Source organism: Oncorhynchus mykiss, chromosome 5 (genome assembly GCF_013265735.2).
Source record: "Oncorhynchus mykiss isolate Arlee chromosome 5, USDA_OmykA_1.1, whole genome shotgun sequence".
NCBI classification, from domain to species: Eukaryota; Metazoa; Chordata; class Actinopteri; order Salmoniformes; family Salmonidae; genus Oncorhynchus; species Oncorhynchus mykiss.
This window is the reverse complement of record NC_048569.1, coordinates 20,094,891-20,115,209: the sequence shown is the minus strand read 5'-3', so window position 1 is coordinate 20,115,209 and position 20,319 is coordinate 20,094,891. Positions and strand designations below refer to the sequence as shown.

The window sequence follows — 20,319 nt, the reverse complement described above, 5'->3', positions numbered from 1 at the left end:
TTTGGTGGTGGTATTATTTCCCCAATGTTTTGAATAACATTTTAATAAATGTTTTGTTATAGTTGTTCTGAACCCACCGCATACCCACTGCTTGCAAGTTGTTGTTAAATTATTATCTACAGTGCATTCGGAAAGTATTCAGACCCCTTGACTCTTTCCACATTTTGTTACATTACAGCCTTATTCTAAAATTGATCAAATGAAATGTTTTCCTCATCAATCTACACACAATACCTCATAATGACAAAGAGAAAAGAGGTTTTGAGAAATTAATGAAAACAGAAATACTCTATTTACATAAGGATTCAGACCCTTTGCTAAGACTCGAAATTGAGCTCAGGTGCATCCTGTTTCCAAAGATTATCCTTGAAATGTTGCAACAACTTGATTGGAGTCCAATTGATTGGAAATTATTTGGAAAGGCACACACCTGTCTATATAAGGTCCCACAGTTGACAGTGCATGTCAGAGCAAAGACCAAGCAATGAGGTTGAAGGTATTTTCCGTAGAGCTCCGAGACAGGATTGTGTCGAGGCACAGATCTGGGGAAGGGTGTCAAAACATTTCTGCAGCATTGAAGGTACCCAAGAACACAGTGGGCTCCATCATTCTTAAATGGACAGAGAAACCACCAAGACTGTTCCTAGAGCTGGCCGCCCGGCCAAACTGAGCAATTGGTGGAGAAGGGCCTTGATCAGGGAAGTGACCAAGAATCCGATGGCCACTCTGACAGAGCTCTAGAGTTCCTCTGTAGAGATGGGAGAACCTTCCAGAAGGACAACCATCTCTGCAGCACTCCGCCAATCAGGCCTTTATGGTTGAGTGGCCAGATGGAAGCCAATCCTCAGTAAAAGGCACATGACAGTCCGCTTGGGGTTTGCCAAAACGCAACTAAAGGACTCTCTGGTCTGATGAAACCAAGATTGAACTGTTTGGGCTGAATGCCAAGCGTCACGTCTGGAGGAAACTTTGCACCATCAAGAAATGTGGTGGCAGCATCATGCTGTGGGGATGTTTTTTTTCGGCAGAGACTGGGAGAATAGTCAGGATCGAAGGAAAGATGAACAGAGCAAAGTAAAGACAGATCCTTGATGAAAACCTGCTTCAGAACACTTAGGACCTCAGAGTGGGGCGAAAATTCACCTTCCAACAGAACAACGACCCTAAGCAGACAGCCAAGACAACGCAAGAATGGCTTCGGGACAAGTCTCTGAATGTCCTTGAGTGGCCCAGCAAGAGCCCGGTGTCATGACATTGGCCTGTGGGTAAGGTTAATGACCCCCCCCCCCATAAATACCTTTCTCCCTTCCCTCTCTCTCTGACTCTACTGAATGACTATTGAATAGCCTTTGTTAAACATAGAGTCTGGAAACATCAAACAAGGGGGGGAAAGGAACCATATTTCGGTAATAGAACCAGTTGAAAATATGCGTTGGTACTTAATGAATATGATGTCAGTTCGGTTGTCATCTGAGACATTATGACTGATGACAGGACGACATAAACTGTACCTGGGAAAGTCTACACATTCAAGTTATCAGATTCACATGGAATTGTTGTGCAATTTAAATGTTTGAATATGAAACTATTTGTGAAAAGATTAAATGGAATTTAATATCTTCCAAATGAGATCATTTGGTTTTCATAAGGTTAGAGCTCAGTGGGCCGCCCCTGTGAAGAGACATGGGTTACAAACTATGAAACACACCCTTCTCTCCCTCCAATATATAAGCCCTTGACGAAAATGTAACCTCCTGTTCCGAGGACGATAGGACGACGGTCCATACGTTAAAATGGACTAACATGTCAACTACAGAGCTAAGCCAACCTCAGTGTGAGCTTTGGCTGTGAATGGTTTGAACTTTGAACTCTTATTCACTAAAGAAGTGAGACATTCTAGCCGTAGAGTTAGCAACAGCAGCCGTAAACGTGGGCTAGGAAAGGACAGACGATGCATCCCGTCTACCACACAACGACAACACTACAACGTATCCCGTTCACCACCAGAGACATGCATCAAAGGACAAAGGACACGGCCTTCCATCTACCACCAACCTATTGAAGCGCAGCTCAGAGTAAATATTTATTGCATTTTCCTTTTCCAAATGGGCGGTAATTTAGAATGCATAATATTCTGTATTTACGATAGAGTAGCTGCCTACGGCCCGATAGAGACATAGCTTCTCCCTTTGTTCCTCAAGACTTCCCGCTCTTTCACTCAAACCCAACCCCCTTTCCTTGTGTAACCAGCTGTCATATCTGTTCCGCCCACTATTGATGTTTTCCTTTATGACATAATTTGTAATCAATGTATGCTTCATTCTGTGTATTCAAAGTATGCTTCATTCTATATGTAATTCTGTGTCATTAGTTAGGTATTTAGTAAATATATAATTAAACCCAATTTTGTATTGCTGATTCAACTTGTTAGCCAGGGTTCGTGAAGATAACCAAGAATTCTACAATGTTCAGATGAGACTGAAATAAGGTGACGATTAATATTGACTGCTATTGATGTAAAATATTACTAGGTCTTTAAGAGTTTATTCGGAAGATAACAGCTCTATAAACATTGTTTCGTGGTCCGCCGACTTTCTAGTTATTTGCATTTACATGATTAGCTTAATCAGGTAATATTAATTACAGAGAAATGATTTTATAGAATAGCATGTCATATCACTTAATCCGGCATAGCCAAAGACACGACACCGGACATGAACTTGATCGAACATCTCTGGAGAGACCTTAAAATAGCTGTGTAGCGACACTCCCCATCCGACCTTTCTTCATTTTCTACTATTTTCTACATTGTAGAATAAAAGTGAAGACATCAAATCTATGAAATAATAACACATATCATGCAGTAACCAAAAAAGTGTTAAACAAATCAAAATATATTTTATATTTGAGATTGTTCAAAGTAGCCATCCTTTGCCTTGATGACAGCTTTGCACATGCTTGGCATTCTCTCAAACAGCTTCACCCAGAATGCTTTCCCAATAGTCTTGAAGAAGTTCCAACATATGCTGAGCACTTGTTTGCTGCGTTCCAACTCATCCCAAACCATCTCAATTGGGTTGCGGTCGGGTGATTGTGGAGGCCAGGTCATCTGATGCAGCACTCCATCACTCTCCTTCTTGGTCAAATAGCCCTTACACCGCCTGGAGGTGTGTTGGGTCATTGTCCTTTTGAAAAACGATTTATAGTCCCATGAAGCGCAAACCGCATGGGATGGCGTATCACTGCAGAATGAGGTGGTAGCCATGCTGGTTAAGTGTGCTTTGAATTCTAAATAAATCACATACAGTGTCACCAGCAAAGCACACCCACACCATCACAACTACTCCTCCATGCTTCACGGTGCGAACTACAGATGCGGAGATCATCCATTCACCTACTCTGCGTCTCACAAAGACACGGCGGTTGGAACCAAAAATCTAAAATTTGGACTCAAATTTCCACCGGTCTAATTTCCATTGCTCGTGTTTCTTGGCCCAATATGGAAAAAGCAAGTCCTTAAGTAGTGGTTTCTTTGCAGGAATTCTACCATGAGGGCCTGATTCACGCAGTCTCCTCTGAAGAGTTGATGTTGAGATGTGTCTGTTACTTGAACTCTGTGAATCATTAATCTTGGCTGCAATCTGAGGTGCAGTTAACTCTAATGAACTCATCCTCTGCAACAGAGGAAACTCTGGGTCTTCCTTTCCTGTGGAGATCCTCATGAGAGCCAGTTCCATCATAGCGCTTGATGGTTTTTGCGACAGTCAGATTGACTGACCTACATGTCTTAAAGTAATGATGGACTGTCGTTTCGCTTTGCTTATTTGAGCTGTTCTTGACATAATATGGATTTGGTCTTTTACCATCTTCTGCATACCACCTCTACCTTGTCACAACACAATTGATTGGCTCAAATGCATTAAGAAGGAAAGAAATTCCACAAATATACCTTTAACAAGGCACACTTTTTTGTTTACTACATGATTCCATATATGTTATTTTTTCATGGTTTTGATGTCTTCACTATTAGTCTACAATGTAGAAAAAAGTACATATAAAGAAAAACTCTCCAAACTTTTGACTGGTACTGTTTGTAAATGTTACATTTTCCATTTTTGTATTTATAATACATTTTCAAAAATGTCTAAAAACCAGATTTTGCTTTGTCATTATGGGGTATTGTGTGTAGATTGACGAGGGAAAAACATATTTAATATATTTTTGAATAAGGCTGTAACGTAACAAAATATGGAAAAAGTCAAGGGGTCTGAATTCTTTGCGAATGCACTGTATGCTTCTGAATCAAAAAAGTTTAGCATCTTGATTGTTGACTGACCAATGACCAGTCAGCAGCATTGGAAGCAAAGGTGGGTGAGCACATCCAGATTAGTGACCAGAAAGAAATCGTTTCATTTCCTCCAGTTTTGCCTGGCAAAAAACATAGGAGGCCTACATTTATATTACACATTTAAAATACAGTTTAGCAATCTACTACTGAATCATCTGTGCCAGAACGATAGACTAGACGATAGATTATTTATATATCAGATAGGCCTAGTTTGGGTGGCTACTGGCTATATGTCTAAAGATAAGCAGCTGTGACATCACACTGCCTTCAATATTATAGGATGTAACATTTTCTGGGGATTTATAACAATATTTGTTAGGAAGAACAGGACTACCCGGCTGGCAACAAGCACTCTGCAAGCAGGCTGCCCTTCAAAGTGATGGCGTGGTGGAGACAGAACACGCTTTCAAATCAATCCTGCAACCACTGCTACACGTTGGCCGTATGATTTTGCTTGCGCTGGACTCCAGAGAAGTGACATGACATGGCCCTAATTGATATTGGCTGATAACATGAATGACTTTCAGCTCCAAACGCAGGTGTAAGACACAGTTTATATCTGTAGCCTATCTTGTGCGGGGGTTTGCATATTTTGTACCACTGCTTCTTGGGGTCGTGGGTCAAACATTTTGAAAACCACTGGGATACATGATACTCTCTTAGAAAAATGGGTTCCAAAGGGTTCTTCGGCTATTCCCGTAGGATAACCCTTTTTGGTTCCAGGTAAAACTTTTTGGTTTCAGGTAGAACCTTTTTGGTTTCAATTTAGAACCCCATGTGGAAAGAGTTCTCCCTGGAACCAAAAAGTTTATTCAAAGGGTTCTCCTATGGGGACAGCCGAAGAACCCTTTTAGGTTCTAGGTAGCACCTCTTCTTCTAAGAGTGTAGCAGCAACAAAATGAGTTGGGTTGGATATAGTAATAGTAGGCAACAGTATTTCTTACAATCTTCTATTTTGACTGTAATTGTGTTGGCCATTGTTAAAAGTGCAGCGTTTATTCCAGTTCAAAATAGTTTTGCTAAATACTAATCTTCAGCACTGTAAAATTAGGCACAAATAGTGTCAATGTATGCGGTGGTACCGCAAACAGCAATCCAGATGCAGATATTGATGGAAATATATTGTCTTGCAGCACTGGGATAATTTTTTTTCCCTTCCTGCAGCTTGTTTCCCTTCCTGGGTTAGCTAGTGTAAATGAGAAAGGGCCCCAGGTCTCCTAGCTCTGCTAGCTTCTGCCTGACACACAGATATACAGTATACCATATGCAGTACTATAATGACTACTCTCACATCCCCTCTTCCTGCTACAATAGAAGTGCTAGCAGGGAGCGACACATTCACAATTCAAAGCCCTTCTCTCCTGTATGTCTATTTTTAACCGTGGCTTTGCTGTACCCCTCTCCCACCAAACCCCACACCCCCTGCTCCTCCTCCATTCGCTGCCTATGTTCAGTGTTCCTGGTCTGGTTTGAACCTGGGCTTTGATAACGAGAAGGCCTTTACAGCTCTGTTTGAAGAGAATAACAGAAGAACCCTAGAACACCAAAGGCTTCAGGATGCTTCTCTATTTTCCTCCTGTCTTGGTTTTAGTTCCTAAATAGCAACGAGCACCGGCTCCTGCAGCAGCAGCTCAGGGAAGAATCCTCTCTCTCTTATTCCTTTCTCACTATATTTTTCACTATTTTGTTTCCTTCTAGGTATATTTCACCAATGAGGCAGGGTGAGATAAGAAGTAATGAGAAGGAGAGTGGAACAGAACGAGAGAAGTACAGAAGGGTGGGCTTAGGTCAAACGTTTAAAGGAAGCTCTGTCGAACAAATTCAGGCATTCATTAGGAGAATATGAGACATGTGAAGGTTTTTTCCACCAGTATTGGGTAATAGGTTTCTTTAGCTAGACAAGTACACACTCACACAGTCTCTTGTGCAATTCAAATGGCACCCTATTCCATATGAAGGGTGCATATGGCTTTGTCAAAAGTAATGACCTACATAAGGAATAGGGTGTCATTTAGAACACATGCTCTGTCTCTATATGCTTAGCTGTACCAGAGTGTTTTGGTCTGTTACTGTAGTGGCCAGAAGGAGGACTCCAATTAACTGACCAACACTCCTCCACTGTGTGTGGATGTGCGCGTGTGTGCGTGCATGTTTGTGTGTGTGCATGTGAGTGTGTTTATGTGTGTGCGTGTCTCCCTCACAGGTTTAGATGATGATAAGCACGCTTCAATTTCCTTGGTGTGTTAGGTACATGGGCGAGACCGTCAGTCAACACTCATCCACTGTCTGAGCCCTGTCAGTCAAGCGGCCTCAGACACACACAAAGATCAACTACTGTAGCCCTGTCTGTACTGTACTGTATACAAAGTACGCAGGCACATCCACTCGTCAATCCAAGATGGCAGCATGTCAAGTCGTTTGTCTGTGACTAGTAGATTTTAACCTACTAATAACCTATTCATTTATGGTGGAGCAAATCTACAATTTCCTTGTTGTGTAGTGCAAACTATTTAGTTTAGCTGGTGTAAAGATCGCGCGTCTCCCTCAACTCAGATACATTTTTGCTACTTGCACTTCTTTACTTTTACCAAAGTAACCCACTCTGGCTGGCCTGGGTTCTATCCTCAGTTTTCCATCCGCGGAGTGTCTCTTCCAAGCTGCACCTCTTTGCTCTCCGCATGTCTGTTAGAGGGAGCTCAACAATCCCCGTTCTCTCAATCGACCCCAACACCCAATCTACTCACGCGCACACACTCGCATACAGACTCATACGTACACTCAGTCCCTCTCTCCCCTTACCTTTCCTTGGCCGCTATTTCTTACATCTCTTAAAGAAAATGACAATTTTCGTGTTATTGCTTTGTGCACCGACTTTACTGAACTCTGGAGTACACAAACATTGTTGCTGGGTGAGTACATCTGACAATGTGCTCTCCCGTCCATTAGACATTGTGTCTGCGGGAACTCTCTTTTTCACTCGGTCCACTAGTCCAAGTACTGATGCATTTGTGGCATGATGTGAACAGTACGAACTTGTGTCACTACCAAAGTCTAATTGTTTTATATGACTATTTTGTATTGTCTGGAAACTCACTTGTAGAATTCGCTTGCAGTAGGTCTCTTAAAAAGAGAAGCCGTGCAAGGTTATTAAACAGAGGTGCTGTCACGTTTTGACCTTTATTTTCCTTTGTTTTGTCTTTATTTAGTATGGTCAGGGCGTGAGTTGGGGTGGGCAGTCTATGTTTTGTGTTTCTATGTTTGCGTTTCTGTTTCGGCCTAGTATGGTTCTCAATCAGAGGCAGGTGTTGTTAGTTGTGTCTGATTGAGAATCACACTTAGGTAGCCTAGATTTCACTGTAGGTTTGTGGGTGTTTGTTTGCTGTGTCAGTGTTTGTGCCACACGGTACTTTTTCGGTTTGGTTAATTTAATGTTATCGCTTATTGTTTTGTATTTCATAGTGTTCAGGCTTTTCTTATTAAAATTTGTCATGAACACTTACCACGCCGCATCTTGGTCCGATCCTTACTCCTCTTCAGATGAAGAGGAGGAAATCTGCCGTTACAGTAACACCCACCAGCAGAGGACCAAGCGGCGTGGTAACAGGAAGCAGCAGCAGCGATGTCAGGACTCCTGGACATGGGAGGACGTTTTGGACGGCAAGGGTTGCTACACATGGGAGGAGATCCTGGCTGGAAGGGATCGCCTCCCATGGGAACAGGTGGAGGCAGCTAGGAGAGCAGAGGCAGCCGGAGAGAGGAGCCAGCGATACAAGGGAACACGGCCAGCAAGGAAGCCCAAGAGGCAGCCCCAAAAATGTCTTAGGGTCAGAGAATCCTAGAATCTAATCCTTAGATCAGAGAAAGCCTGCAAGTCCTGATCTTCTTGATCCTTGCTTTTTAAATCTGGCAGCTGATTTCATAGCTGATACTGTTCAATCTAACCCTGGAATGTAATGAAATTCCAAAGATCTGGAAATCAGCATTTGTCAAAACACTTTTAAAACTTGGAGATCCGACTCTTTTAAACAAGTATAGTCCAATCTCAAAGCTGTGACCCCTGGCGAAAATACTTGAAACCCTTGTTAGAGAACAGCTAAAAGAGTTTTATAATACTAACTCTATTTTATCAATGTACCAATTGGGCTTCAGGAAGAAGCATAGCACAATTACAGCAGCCTTGAAGGTTTTAAATGATATCACTGAAGCCCTTGACAAAAAACAGCACTGTGTCTCACTTTTTATTGATCTCTCTAAGGCTTTTGATACAGTTGATCATGCTATATTGAGGCAGAGATTGTCGAGCATAGGTATTTCGGAGCATGCAGTTGCATGGTTTGATAACTATCTGTCTGATAGAACTCAGTGCACTCAATTTGATGGGCCCATGTCTGTTAAATTGTCTGTCTGTAATAGTGTGCCCCAGGGCTCTGCACTTGGTCCCCTCTTATTCACTATTTATGTAAATAACTGAGACAAAAATTTGCAAATGCTCAAGTTCACTTTTATGCTGATGATACTGTTATTTATTGTTGTGCCTCATCTCCCACAAATGCTTTCCAGAACTTGCAAACTGCTTTTTATACTGTTCAACATACCTTGTGTCAATTTAAGCTTAAGAATAAGGCCTGTTTTTCTTTTGAAGCCAGAAGGAGACTAGTATAAGCAACATTTATGCCTTCACTAGACTATGGGGATATTTTATATATGAATGCTTCCGCTCAGTGTTTGAGATCAATTGACACCCTTTACCATGGAGCATTGAGATTTATTTTACATTGCAAAACCCTTACTCACCCCTGCACTTTATATACAAGGGTTGGCTGGCCTTCTCTAGTAAATCGTAGGCTCAGTCACTGGTATATTTTTATTTACAAAGTCATTTTGGGTGTACTACCATTTTATTTGGGAATATTTATTGTTCAGAAATGTGGTGGGTACTCTCTTTGTTCGCAGGACTTTATCCTGCTAACTGCTCCAAACGTCCAAACTGAATTTGGTAAAAGGGATTTTATTCACTCTGCGCCCTTGGCTTGGAACGCCTTACAAAATACTTTTCAACTGGAAGAACTTGTCCCGATTGGTGTTTTTAAATCATTGATGAAGGATTTTGAGGCTGATTCCCTGACCTGTCAATGTTTTAATTAGCTGTTTTATGATTTTTATATACTCTTGTGAATTCTATGGTTTTACTAGATTACCTATAGTTTTTCATGTTGTCTGTCTGTAATTGTGTAATGACTTGGTGCTGCCTATCTTGGCCAGGATGCTCTTGAAAAAGAGATTTCAAATCTCAATGAGCCCTTCCTGGTTATATAAAGGTTAAATAAAACATTTAAAAAATTAAATACTAGCTTACTTGTATGAGGCGTCCCTGTTCTGTCTGCAGTGTGTTCAGATCCTGCCCCAGACTCCCCTGACCTCGTCTCAGAGACTCGTAGTCCATCTTCAGCTGACCAGCGTGGGCCGACAGTTTGGCCACCTCCTCAGCTAGGTTGACCAGCAGCGCCCGGTCTTGACCTTTCACGGACTTCAGGTCGGTGTCGTGGTCGGTCAGCGAGTGGAGCAGCGATGTCTGCACCCCTTCCAGGCGTAGGAAGTTCCCGTTGTAGTCCGGACAGTTGGGGTCGATGAAGATGTTGATGCGTGAGCCGTCGCCCCTCTCCACGGTTACCAGGGCGTTGGCCTCGTCCGGATTGGTTGAGATGTGGGGTGGGCCGTCAGACATGGGCGGGGCCTGGTAGTGGTTCATGAAGAGGATGGTGCCGGTTGCCGTGACAGCCAGAAGGACGGCGACGAAGAGGAGGATGGTGCACAGGAGGTAGCTGCAGCTCATCCTCTACAGGGAGGGAGGGAAGGTGGGATGGAGGGAGGGACAAAATAAAAGTGGAATGTTAAACCTACAGACAGACATTTTTTGTTCTTGTTGCTCTATAATTGAAGATTAGTGCTGTTTACAGGAATTCAATATTTGAGGCATCACATTTCACAACCCGTCCTTTATTAACTAATGTTTGTTATGAGCAATATCTTTTCCCATAGCTCATTAACCACCATACACTACTTCTGCATCAAAACTGAACCCACCAAAAAATAAACATCAAAAGTCTGAAAGTTGGAAAAAGCCCGATAGAAAACATGTTTTCTGCAACATATGTTGTTTTTGAAGAGAAGAGATACAGTATGTAGCGTATTGAGGAGAATCTGAGCCAGAGTCCCAGTTTAAAATACCTCTGGGGATGAACACAGCAGGGAAACAGGTTCAATTCTCACTCCCACTTCAGAGAGATATAGAGAAGGGAAGAGTGAGAATGGGAGAGAGAAGGGGAGAGAAAGAGAGAGAGGGAGGCAGAACGAGTAAGAAGCAAAGAGAGATAGAAAGTGTGAGAGAGGCAGAGCGAGAGAGAAAGTATGAAGAAAAAAGTGAGAGAGAAAGACATCAAGAGAAGTGTAATTAAAAAGACACTAAAAAAGATTTTACAATTGGGAGCAATCTTGCCACGGTGTATGTGACAATTAAACATATTTTTAGGGCGGCAGGTAGCCTAGCTGTTAGAGATGCGAGAAAGCAACCAGAGGGTTGTCAGTTTTAATCCCAGGTCCAACTAAAAAAATCTGTCAGCAAGTGAGCTGGCAACCAAAGGGTTGCTGGTCTCAAAATTTTAGATGCTATTGCCTGTTGTTGTATCCTTGAGCAAGGCACTTAACCCTCACAGCAACAGCTCCCTGCGCACCAAGTGTGGCAGCACCCGCTCCAAAAACCTGTTTATGTATGTGTGTCTTTCGGAGAGGTTGGGTTTGAAGCGGAAGTGAAATTTCAGTTGGTCCTTGCTTACAATTGACCGATAAAGTGATCTACATCTCTTCATCTTAATGACCATGTGTGTATGGGAGAGAGGAGAGGAGAGAGGTATGTCCTACACTACCACTGTATGATTAACAACTCCTATCTTCCCCATATCCACCTCCACATGATTACACTTATTTCCCACTGGATGATGCACTCATCGGAAGTGTATGTGTGTGCGTGTGTTTGTGTGTGTGTGAGAGTGAGCATGTGTGCACATGACCCTGAGTCATGGTTGTGTGTGTGTGTGTGTGTGTGTGTGTGTGTGTGTGTGTGTGTGTGTGTGTGTGTGTGTGTGTGTGTGTAAGTATGGCTCTGTGTGTGTGCGTGTATGTTTTAGCATGACTGATTTCATACTTAGTGTGTGTATGAGATAATGAATATGTAAATTGGCAGTTGAGGCACAGTGGACCATGCTAATGGCCAGCTAATGGTGTGCTACAGTATGTGATGTTTTATCACTGTGTGTCTCTCTGTGGTATACACCCTGTTTTCCAGAGAGCCACTTCTTCATCACTGTGTTTATTCATAGCCTCCCAGCACAGATGTGGACGTCATGGCTCTCTCTGTGTGTGTGTGTGTGTGTGTGTGTGTGTGTGTGTGTGTGTGTGTGTGTGTGTGTGTGTGTGTGTGTGTGTGTGTGTGTGTGTGTGTGTGTGTCTCTGTGTGTTCACTCCCAGTGTATTTCTGCTGTGTTAGGAGGAGACACTTCTATTCAGTAATTCTCAGTTTCATGAACACACATTCAGTACATATACAGAGCTGACATATGCACCCAAACTCATTGGGGAGGAACAAAGCCCAGAGGCGCATAACACAAACAATAGTTTGACTCCTGACAACAACAGAGTCTGGGAGTAGAGGAGGCTGCTGGTTAGGGAAGGAAAATGGTGGGGACAGATGCGCCTGGAGAGAGAGCCATTCTCCAGCTGCTACAGGATGACAGGACTTCTCTGTTTACATACGAACACACACATACTGACGCCACATACTGTACACACACACACACACGTGCCCAAGCTGTGTTGCGTTATGTGGTTGCATCACTTCTTTTTCCAAGCCCAGATGCAGTAAGTCAGGATGCAGCTCCGGGGCATCTTTTCACGCATCACAATTAGTTGTCTGTTTTCTCTCAGTCGACATGCAGGCAAAGAACAATCCAATTTCATTCTGCATGTCAAGCAGCGTTTGTGTCTGTGGTGTGTGTGAGTACCAGTGTGCATTTATGTGTGTGTTTGCACGTGCTTTATATGTCAATTACATAAGTATTCACACCCTTAGATCAATACTTAGTAGAAGCACCTTTGGCAGCGATTACAACTGTGAATCTTTCTGGGTAAGTCTCACAGAGTGAGTCCATGCAATGTATTTTTAAATGTATTTATTATTTAATTTAACCAGGCAAGTCAGTTAAGAACAAATACTTATTTACAATGACGGCCTACACCAGCAAACCTGTACGACGCTGGGCCAATTGTGCGCTGACCTATGGGACCCAATCACGGCCAGTTGTGATACAGCCTGGAATCGGACTAGGGTGTCTGTAGTGATGCCTCTAGCACTGAGATGCAGTGCCTTAGACCACTACATCACTCAGGAGCCCTTACTATGTGAGTTGTTAAGGAAATGTTTACCCCTTAACTTATTTAGGCTTGCCATAAAAAAGGGGTTGAATACTTATTGACAATACATTTTAGCTTGAACGTTTAATTAATAAGTAAAAATGTCAAAAAACACTATTCCACTTTGAAATTACGGAGTACTGTTTGTAGGCAGTGGGGGGGTCCTTAATGTTTTGTACACTCAGTGTATTATTTAGTTATTGGGGGATCTCTCAATAATCACAATAGCACATTGATATTAGCCATTGACACACATCAAAGCTAAGCAAGAAATGGTTAAAACCCTGGATGGGAGACCAGCACATACAGGCAGAGCGGAAAGGGGGAGATGGATAGACAAGGAGATGGTGATCTAAGCGGATCTACGTTCTTTAACGTGTGACACACAAGGGAAGGAACAAATATAACACCTTCACCCCGCCTTCTCCCCCTTACACCTCTTACATACAGTACTACATCCACTCAGAGAGACCCACCCCCAAACACACAATACAATTTATGTCTGTATAATTCCATTGAGCCAAGCTAAACCACTCAAACCCTGTCTAAACAGTGCTTTTGTTAATGAGTCTCTCCATCTCTCAGTAGGAAGCCACTCGGTAATTACTGACTGGATTCAGTCTCTCTCTCTCTCTCCCTCTCTCTCTAAATTCAAAGGGGCTCTTTCTCTCTCTGCCCCCCTCTCTCTCGCTCTCTCTCAATTCAGTTACATTCAATTCAAGGGCTTTATTGACATGGGAAACATATGTTAACATTGCCAAAGCAAGTGAAATAGATAATAAACAAAAGTGAAATAAACAATACAAATTAACAGTAAACATTACACTCACAGAAGTTCCAAAAGAATAAAGACATTTCAAATGTCATATTATGTCTATATACAGTGTTGTAGTGATGTGGGTGGTTTATCTCTCTGTAGGTGATGGCTTGTTATGGAAGGTTTGGGAATCGCTTCCTTTTAGGTGGTTGTAGAATTTAACGTCTCTTTTCTGGATTTGGATAATTATCGGGTATCGGCCTAATTCTGCTCTGTATGCATTATTTTGTGTTTTACGTTGTACACAGGGGATAATTTTGCAGAATTCTGCATGCAGAGTTTCAATTTGGTGTTTGTCCAATTTTGTGAATTCTTGGTTGGTGAGCGGACCCAAGACCTCACAACCATGAAGGGCAATGGGTTCTATAACTGATTCAAGTATTTTCAGCCAGATCCTCTCTCTTTATGTCCCCCCACCCCCCATGGGATGAGAGAGGACACACACTGGGAGGTAGGACCACCACTGGGATGTAGGACCACTGTCCTCCTATACCACAGCAGCAGACACATCCTAGGCTGATGGCTGGATGACGGTCTTCATCCGGTCATTAGATAAGTAGAAAACCATTAGAGATACACAATGATTGATGGCATCTTAATTGGGGAGCACGGGCTCGTGGTAGCGGCTGGAGCGGAATAGGTAGAATGGTATCGAATACATGGTTTTCATATGTTTGATGCCATTTCATTAACTCCATTCCAGCCATTATTATGAGCAGTTCTCCCCTCAGCGGCCTCCTGTGATGCACTCACACACATGCAGACACACGCACCCACATTCTATCTTTTTACATACAGAGCCCACAGACCTCCACACACGCATATTCTGTACCATCCCACACGTACTCAGATCCTGTTACAATAATTTCCGTCTTTATGTGCAAAGCAGCACAAGCTTAATCCACGGTTAATTTAGGTATTTCTTTAGAGTCAAGGTTTACCACCTCTTCTGCTCTGCACTCAGATGTGACTTTTAATATCTGATAATCCCCTGAACGCGATCACCATGGTGATGGAGACACTGATGGGGCAAGGAGGGCATTGTGAAGGAGCGCTAATCCTCCATGTAGATGAGCTCCTCAGTATTCATCCTGCTCTCCTCAGATAGAAAAAGAGAGAGTGACAGGGACGGGGCGAGGGGGAGGTGGAGTGAGGGATGGATGAGGAATGAAACATGGAGAAAGAGAAAGCGAGACAGGCAAAGACAGAGAGAGCATACATATGCCATTAGAACCCTTGAGCCGCGCCGAGCTGTTCTGTACAGCTAATGACAGGGACATGCTTTAGTCATCCTCTCCTCTCATATCCTTTCCTCTCTTCTCCTCTCCACTCTCCTCCCCTCTCCTCTTTACTCCTCTCCTATCCTCTCCACTCATATCCTCTCTTCTTCTCTCCTATCCTTTCCTCTCCCTCATATCCGCTCTCCTCTCCTCTCCTCTTCATGAGGACACTTCAAATCTCCATCTGTGACAATGGTTGAAATAAGAACTTGGTGAACCAATGTAATTGTGCCTGAGACCTAAAGACTCACCTTAGCTTTAGTCACATGATGAGCTATATTAAACTAGACATCCAAACATAAATGCATTTCACCACAAATAGAAAATACCATATAATGAACCATTATTTTAAGAAGTAAGAGCTAACCTGTTAGAAATTATCATTATAATACATTATTTCATAGTGTGAATTGTATGGTAAAAGATTGCAGGTTGGGCGATAGTATATGTTTTGGTGTATGTGAGATATCAAGGTGTGTTCTAAGTGTGTGTATGTGTGTGTGTCTGTGTGAGTCTGTGTCTTACCTTGGTGGGTGATGGGGTCTCTCTGACTGTGTCTGAGTCTGACCAGCGGTGTTTAAGCTGGGAGGTGCTGGGTACACACTCACAGAACGTCTGCATGGAACAAACAAGCAAACCAGTGTTGTTGTGTTTGCCGTTGTTTCATTTTACATGCTTAGATATTATACACTGAACAAAATATAAACGCAACATACAACAATTTCAAAGATTTTACGGAGATACAGTTCATATAAGGAAATCATTAACTTAAAATAAATACATTAGGCCCTGATCTATGGGTTTCACATGACTGGGAATACAGATATGCATCTGTTCCTCACAGATTCACTACCTGACCAATAGTATGTGGACACCTGATCGTCGAACATTTCATTCCAAAATTATGGGCATTAATATGGAGTTGGTGCCCCCTTGGCAGCTATAACAGCCTCCACTCTTCTGGGAAGGCTTTCCACTAAATGTTGGAACACTGCAGCAGAGACTTGCTTCCATTCAGCCACAAGAGGTCAGGCACTTATGTTGGGCTGTTACACCTGGCTCGCAGTCGGTGTTCCAATTCATCCCAAAGGTGTTCGATGGGGTCGAGGTCAGGGCTCTGTGCAGACCAGTCAAGTTCTTCCACAAAAATCTCGACAAACCATTTCAATATGGACCTTTATTTGTGCACAGGGGAATTGTCATGCTGAAACAGGAAAGGGTCTTCCCCAAACTGTTGCCACAAAATTGGAAGCAGAGAATGGTCTAGAATGTCATTGTATGCTGTAGGGTTAAGATATCCCTTCACTAGATATAAGGGGCTCGAACCATGAAAAACAGCCCCAGACCATTATTCCTCCTACACTAAACTTTACAGTTGGCACTATGCATTGGGGCAGGTAGCGTTCTCCTGGCATCCGCCAAACCCAGATTCGCGGCATGCCAGATGGTGAAGCATAATTTATCACTCCAGAGAATGCGTATCCACTGCTCCAGAGTCCAGTGGTGGCAAGCTTTACATCACTCCAGCCGATGCTTGGCATTGTGCATGGTGATCGTAGGCTTGTGTGAGGCTGCGCGGCCATGGAAACCCATTTCATGAAGCTACCGACGAACAGTTATTGTGCTGATATTGCTTCCAGAGGAAGTTTGGAACTCGGTAGTGAATGTTGCAACCGAGGACAGATGATTTTTATGCGCTATGCGTTTCAGCTGAGCCGTAGTTGCTCCTAGACATTTCCACTTACCGGGGCAGCTCTAGCAGGGCAGAAATTTTATGAACTGACTTGTTGGTTATCTTGACAAAGGAGAAATGCTCACTAACAGGGATGAAAACAAATTTGTGCACAAAATATGAGAGAAATAACTTTTTAGTATGTTGGGAACATTTCTGGGATCTTTTATTTCAGCTCATGAAACATGTTACCAACACTTTACATGTTGCATTTGTATTTTTGTTCAGTGTAGTATAATAGTAAGCTTTTGGTTGTAAGATACTGCAGAAGGGTCAGTTATTGGACCAGAAATCATAACTCCACTCCATCAATGACCAAACCAAGACCCAAGACTGCAAATCAAATCAAAATTTTACTTCATCAATGATCCAAACCAAAAGCACTGTTGTTGTTATATATTATAGTAATACACACGTAAAAACTAGCAATCACAAACAAGTACCAGGAAGAGGAGCACGGGAATTACTCTGTCAAAGATTCCATGTCACTGCTGAATGTATTTATAATTGTGCTGCTAAATATCTCTACTAATATTAAGGTTACTGGCCATATCCGAAATCTGGCTTACCTACTACTTACTTAAACGGCATGCTGTGTACTAATCGTACTACATACTATTTAGTACGGACTGTTTAGTAAAAAGTTTAAGAAATGTAGTAAGCCCAAATGTCATGCAACATATTCAACTCATCCATACTCTGAAGACGTCATCTAATGCGCAATTGTCCTGAATCCCACAATTCGTTCATTTTGGTAGAGCACGTCCCCTTATCTGATTATCAGCTGTTGTCGAACACACTTAGGTCTCGAAAGAGGATTCTCTTCCTCAGTAGTGTGCAGTGAATTCTACTAGATGAAAACCCGAAATGAGTATGACATCCTGACATTTAAAGCATACTCAATTTCAGAAATGTCACATACTATAATGTTATATTTTTGCATACCCAAAATGTCTACTATTTAGAACACAAGTGTGGGTATCAGGACACTGTGTGTGTGTGTGCGTGCGCATGTGTGTCCGTGCGTGTTTGTTTGTGTGTGTGCATACATGCCTGCATGTGTGTTCGTGTGTGTGCACATGCGTGTGTGTGGGGGCTGCAGAAAGTGAAATGAGGGTAATTATGATAGGGTTATGTCCTAGCTGAGGGAGAGTACATGCCGTCCCTGACCTTCTACACACACCATTGAGCTGACCAATTAGAACAATTGAAAACACTGTCAGGACAAAGCTCAGGCCAACAAACTCACAGTGGTGCAGACAGAGGATGGTACAACAGGAGTACATGAGTTGGGGTGTTTGCTTAGTGTGTAACTTGTTGGTGTAGGGGTGTAGTCAGTGTAGTCAGTATAGTCCGTGTTTCTATGTGTGAATGAATGTGTAGCCTGGGGAATCGGAACAAGACTAGACTATGTGCAGTGGTCGTCTGTGTGTTGGCTGCTACTGTAGGTATGATAGTACAGTATGCAGTTCACACAATGTTGATGGCCCTATCACCTCTCTACTCTGAGTACACCTACCAGGGGTGAGGGAGAGAAAGTAATGGGGAGGGAAAGAGACGGAGTGAGAGAGAGGCCCTGCTGAATCCTGATGAGTTTAGCATGAAAATCTAGAAACCTGTTCCGCACACAGACTAGCAAACACACATGGATGTTACACACTGATGCTGGACAACTCTGTTACACACTGAGGCTGGACAACTCTGTTACACACTGAGGCTGGACAACTCTGTTACACAGTGAGGCTGGACAACTCTGTTACACAGTGAGTCTGGACAACTCTGTTACACACTGAGGCTGGACAACTCTGTTACACACTGAGGCTGGACAACTCTGTTACACACTGAGGCTGGACAACTCTGTTACACACTGAGGCTGGACAACTCTGTTACACAGTGAGGCTGGACAACTCTGTTACACACTGAGGCTGGACAACTCTGTTACACACTGAGGCTGGACAACTCTGTTACACACTGAGGCTGGACAACTCTGTTACACACTGAGGCTGGACAACTCTGTTACACACTGAGGCTGGACAACTCTGTTACACACTGAGGCTGGACAACTCTGTTACACACTGAGGCTGGACAACTCTGTTACACACTGAGGCTGGACAACTCTGTTACACACTGAGGCTACACATCTCTGTTACACACTGAGGCTGGACACTGAGGCTGGACACCAAAAAAGCCGATACTGATTAGTCGGCCGATTTTTATTTTATTTCTTTGTAATAATGACAATTACAACAATACTGAATGAACACTTATTTTAACTTAATATAATACATCAATAAAATCAATGTGCCATGTAAGAAAGCTAATGTTTAAGTTCTTTGCTCAGAACATGAGAACATATGAAAGCTGGTGGTTCCTTTTAACATGAGTCTTCAATATTCCCAGGTAAGAAGTTTTAGGTTGTAGTTATTATAGGAATTATAGGACTTTTTCCGTCTATACCATTTGTATTTCATTAACCTTTGACTATTGGATGTTCTTATAGGCACTTTAGTATTGCCAGTGTAACAGTATAGCTTCCATCCCTCTCCTCACCCCTATCTGGGCTCGAACCAGCAACACAACGACAACAGCCACCATCAAAGCAGCGTTACCCATGCAGAGCAAGGGGAACAACTACTAGAAGGCTCAGAGCAAGTGACGTTTGAAACGCTATTAGCGTGCGCTAACTAGCTAGCCATTTCACTTCGATTACACCAGCCTCATCTCGGGAGTTGATAGGCTTGAAGTCATAAACAGTGCAATGCTTGATGCACAACGAAGAGCTGCTGGCAAAATGCACAAAAGTGATGTTTGAATGAATGTTTACGCGTCTGCTTCTGCCTGCCACCGCTCAGTCAGATACTTAGATACTTGTATGCTTGTATGCTCAGTCAGATTATATGCAACACAGGACACGCTAGATAATATCTAGTAATATCATCAAACATGTGTAGTTAACTAGTGATTATGATTGTTTTTTATAAGATAAGTTTAATGCTAGCTAGCAACTTACCTTGGCTTACTGCATTCGCGTAACAGGCAGTCTCCTTGTGGAGTGCAACGAGAGAGGCAGGTCGTTATTGCGTTGGACGAGTTAACTGTAAGGTTGCAATATTGGATCCTCCGAGATGACAAGGTGAAAATCTGTGGTTCTGCCCCTGAATGAGGCAGTTAACCCACCGTTCCTAGGCCGTCATTGAAAATAAGAATGTGTTCTTAACTGACTTGCCTAGTTAAATAAAGGTATAAATAATAATAATAATAATAATCATATTTAAAAAAAATACAAATCGGCAAATCGATTTCCGATTGTTATGAAAACTTGAAATCGGCCCTAATTAATCGTCCATTCTGATTAATCGGTCGACCTCTATTACACAGTGAGGCTGGCAACTCTGTTACACAGTGAGGCTGGACAACTCTGTTACACACTGAGGCTGGACAACTCTGTTACACACTGAGGCTGCATAATGTGTTTTCATATAGACACCATGAATATAAATTAAACCCAATACACATTATGCTTATGTTTATAATCAAATCCCCCTTGCACACACAAACCTCAACACAGCATAGACAAAAAGGTAGGTAGCATCGCCATGTTGCACACCCAGGCCTGGCTGATCCAGAACACGTCCTCTCCTCATCATTACAATGGACAGCACGTCTCACGGCTTTA

General features: G+C 42.7%; 1 protein-coding gene across 4 annotated transcripts in view; it reads right to left on the bottom strand.

Moving 5' to 3' along the window:
* LOC110523391 (fibrinogen C domain-containing protein 1) overlaps positions 1–20,319 on the bottom strand; it is a 330,227-nt gene that overhangs the window by 266,410 nt on the left and 43,498 nt on the right. For 3 of the 4 annotated variants that reach the window (XM_036977015.1, XM_036977012.1, XM_036977013.1), the window contains 2 exons: positions 15,437–15,526; positions 9,705–10,184 (listed from right to left, as the gene is read on the bottom strand). In XM_036977015.1, the coding sequence (XP_036832910.1) occupies positions 9,705–10,184; positions 15,437–15,526 (570 nt within the window). The remainder of the gene's footprint in view (positions 1–9,704; positions 10,185–15,436; positions 15,527–20,319) is intronic. The other variant, XM_036977014.1, reaches the window with a different exon arrangement.